General features: G+C 31.6%; 1 protein-coding gene across 1 annotated transcript in view; it reads right to left on the reverse strand.

Annotated features, from left to right (window-relative positions):
* The window catches only part of LOC108571566, a 3,517-nt gene extending 237 nt beyond the window's left edge, over positions 1-3,280 (reverse strand). Inside the window, exons 1-6 of the mRNA XM_017933636.1 lie at positions 3,159-3,280; positions 2,538-2,626; positions 2,318-2,463; positions 394-2,233; positions 119-322; positions 1-45 (exon numbers count right to left, since the gene is read on the reverse strand). The exon at positions 1-45 is cut by the window's left edge and continues 237 nt beyond it. Of these exons, the coding sequence (XP_017789125.1) occupies positions 1-45; positions 119-322; positions 394-2,233; positions 2,318-2,463; positions 2,538-2,626; positions 3,159-3,280 (2,446 nt within the window). The remainder of the gene's footprint in view (positions 46-118; positions 323-393; positions 2,234-2,317; positions 2,464-2,537; positions 2,627-3,158) is intronic.
* Between the last annotated feature and the right edge of the window lie 784 nt (positions 3,281-4,064).

Genomic DNA, 4,064 nt, shown 5'->3' on the forward strand with positions numbered 1-4,064 from the left:
TAGAATGACCTTGAAAAATATATTGTGAGTAATTTTTGCATGTATCTAAATTTACACTAAAAAATATATATAACTGTTTAAAAAAAATTGTATTAAAATGTTAAAATTGTTAACCTACCATCAGTATTTATTGACTGACTAGATCTTGTAGGACTTAATATTGGAGAGCTTGTTTTAACATAATCCATACTTAGTGGTGAATCCCTTTCACAACCATCAATACCATTCTTCGTTATAGGAGAAGGCAAATCTTTTTTTATATCATCCCAAGTATTATCTAAAACTCGCCTATTTAATTGAGGTGTTGCATCCTGCTTCAGGCCTGATTGAGACAAAGTATAAAATTGAATACAATATTAACATTATAATATAATAATAGAAAACACAACTCACTTTCTTCTTGCATCCTCACTATCTGATGCAATTGCTCAATATTCATTGGCTGTGTTATGTACGAATTGTGGCTACAATCTGAGCATGTACTGAGTCTATCATCTAAATCAGGTGCACTATGAGCACTCTGTGTACTTTCAATACTTTCTGTAGAACCCCCAGCACCCAATATTTGAAGTTCCCCTACACCTGTGTTAAGTTCCAAAAGTCGTTGCTCAGAACCACTCTTCACTTTTCCCAGAGGATACAATTTATTTGCTAAACTTTTCTCAACGTCTCTTACTATATTTGGTTGCGAACCTTTCATATACCCAAAGTTAGACGCGTTTGTACACCCTGTCATGTTGACAGTTTTTAAGGAGTTCGACACAAGATTCGGATTAGATTTCTGAAGAAATTGTGGTAACTTTGAAAGCATCCGTGGAATATGTTGCTTTCGTTTTTGCAACTTCGGAAGTGGCTTTACAAACGTAGCATCCACGTTATCCACAGACTCAGCATTTTCCATATCAGTCTTACCACCATGAGCATTAGCTTTCTTCGTAAAAGTATAGTACCTTTTGTCTTGAAAATTTTGTGTACACGCTACTGCTTCGTCCGTAATTTCAACGTGGGACTTAATCTTGTTCACCGTTGATTCCTTTTTATATGTGTTATATTTGTTTTCTATAGGAATATCATTTTTAATATTCTGACTGGGAACCTCATCAATGCCTTCCTTCTTAGACTTTACACTTTGGTGTTCTTTAGCCACGTGATTAAACGTACTATCCAGTCTATGATCTCCACTTTTGTATATTTCCGATAATAATTCTTTTCTCAATGACGTTGGCGCCTTGAAGTTCGAATTTAAATGTTTATTAGCTGCTCTGAATGTCGAATTTAACAGCTCCATATTTTTTGGAGTAGATTGATTGCTAAGAGAAATAGACAACCTGAAAGTGGAGTTCAAAGTATCAGCGAAGGAAGAATTTGCTAGTACAGAACATTCTGCCATATTTTTTGATACATTGTGAACTGTATTTTTTTCTTTCACTTTGGATATTTGATCTTTATCGTGTTGTTTATCATTTTTGATAGTCACAGTTGCATCATTATTTTCGTTTTCAATATCTATTGCAGAATACGTGGTATTTAGAACAAGCGAATTCTCCGCTTTGTGAGCGGCTGGAGGATATGTAGTATTTAAGTTGCACGATTTTTTCTTTCCGTTATTTCCTGATTGTAGTATTTTTGTATTACCATCATCGTTATATACAAACGTGGAAGACAAATTAGTTGTACTAGATTTATGATTATCTGAACTTGACAGCACAACCATTGTAGAAGCTGCACTAGCATTGTAAGTTTCGTTTAATTCTTTCTCCTTTGCACCATAATTATTCACACACGTTGCATTTGCTGTACTCAGGCAGTAGCTTTTGTTATTGTCTAACTCATCAGTTTTCAAAAAAGTCTCATTGATATTTAAATCCTTACTATCATCCCGCTTGTCAATTCCTTGGCTACATAAATGAGTCAAATTTGCAGGTTCCTCATCAGTATTATACTCTGCATTATGTAAAGAATCATCTCTAGGCAATGAGGTGATAGAAGAGAAAAAAATAGAAGGCTGTGAAACATTCATTAATGGATCACTAAGTCCAGGTTCCATTAGATTAATAAATGAATCAATTCCCTTTGAATGAGACATGTTTAAAAATACTTCCATGCTTTCTTGGCCTGATGACATTGCAGCCTCATCAGCAAGTAGACTAACATTTGCATTAGGTACCATTTTTAGCATAGGAGGCACAGCTTCTTCTTTATTGGCAGTAGAAATGTCTGAATATTTACTGAACTTTAAATAAAAGGAAAGAACATATTTAAATTTTTATTTTACATATATATAATATGTGTAACATAAATATACAAAAAAACTTACATCTTCTTCTATATTTGAAAAATTTGAAGTTTTCCATAAATTTGAGACAGGTGAAGATAAAGACTCCAAAATAGATTCGAAACTAGTTCTACTAGACCGTTTCTTAGATCTTGTGAATGTTCTTGTATCGATAAATTTTCTATTAGCTAAATAAAATATACATCAAATTAAAAACAGAATTGTACACAGTCATATTGATAATGATTATCATCTTTAATACCTGATAAACTTAGCTCTGGTTCACTTTTTAACCAGGTGTACAAATTGTGAACAGTAGATTCTGTTTGACACTCTGTTGGTATGTATAACCTGACAAAAAAAAAAAGTAACAATAAAGTATAAACTATATAGTATTAGATAATTTATAATCATTAAATATTACTGTTAAGAATACATTTGTAAGGAAGTCTATTTACATCCTGCAGATAAATTTAGAATCTGACAAATTATGACTCAAGCTTAAAATATATACCTTCCTTAATTAACTATATTTATCTGTTAAATGTTTATAAATTATTGTAATTACAAAAATAAAACTTGCAACTGTAATAATGCAGGAAAGATTGTAGAATTAAAGCATTAAGAATTAGCATTTACTATTAAAGAATTAAGTATTTTACGAAGCATCTAATATAATATTGTTATGCAAAAGAATAAATTTTTGAATCAATTTTCAAATAATTCGATTTAGATAATTATTTCAATTACTATACAATACACGGAGATTAAGGCCTTGAAGAGAACTTCAAATATCTTTGTAACTTAAACGATCTTTAAGCAGTCCAACAATGTCTAATTGTAAACATTCGCAAAAATTAAAGATTACGATAAAAGCACTTACCAGCCATCAGTGTCATCGAAGTTAAAAGCAGACACGTCAATAATTTCAGCTTCACCAATGAGGCTCGCATCATTTGTATATTGCTTCCGCACAATTTCCGTATCCACTTTCCTTTCTGACATGTTTTGCTCAAATTACGAAATTAAAAGTTTCGATGAACACATATTTTACCGTTAAAGTGTCTTTCCCCGTTTGGCTGGGTGACGTGGTAGATATATAAAAATAATGTCGCGTTTTGCCAAGTCATTTACAAAATTCCTGAGAATTCGGCACCATTTACAGTTCAAAACCATATATATTAAAATTAATCGGGCCCTTGACGAACATAACCATGAAGATACGAAAGTAGGAACTTTTTTCGGTACTTTTGACTTGTTTTCAAAGAAAATCAAAGCGAACCACGGCACAAAAGAATATTCATAGAAGGTTCGTTTTGTTACGTTTTGTTTAACGTCCCTTAACTTTCTTTTTGTAGATATCACTTCCTTTCCTGCGGTTTAGTATCACTTTACTATTTGCTTTTTTCTTTCTAAGTTCTACTCGTACGTTTAGCCAATAGAACCCTTGTAAGCCTGGGGAATTATGAATAATATCTTTTACCTCTCACTTCAAAATACGCCTTTAAAAATCAAATTGCAAATTTAATTACTATCGAAGGGCGAATGTTCTCTTGTTCTAATCTTGTTAACCGTAAGAACGGTAATTGAAAAATATTTAAAAAACGTTAAGAGTACTAAATTCCCGATAAATGAAAACGTTTCTTTAATAAATAAAATTAATTTCCTTGTTTACGTAATTTTCTATTAGAATTTGAAATCATGTTTATCAGGAATCCATTAATTAAAATGAAAATTTAGTTATATAAAATCCATATAAATAGATGTTACAGACATGCTTGCAATAACT

This window comes from Habropoda laboriosa, unplaced genomic scaffold (genome assembly GCF_001263275.1).
Source record: "Habropoda laboriosa isolate 0110345459 unplaced genomic scaffold, ASM126327v1 scaffold40, whole genome shotgun sequence".
Lineage (NCBI taxonomy): Eukaryota > Metazoa > Arthropoda > Insecta > Hymenoptera > Apidae > Habropoda > Habropoda laboriosa.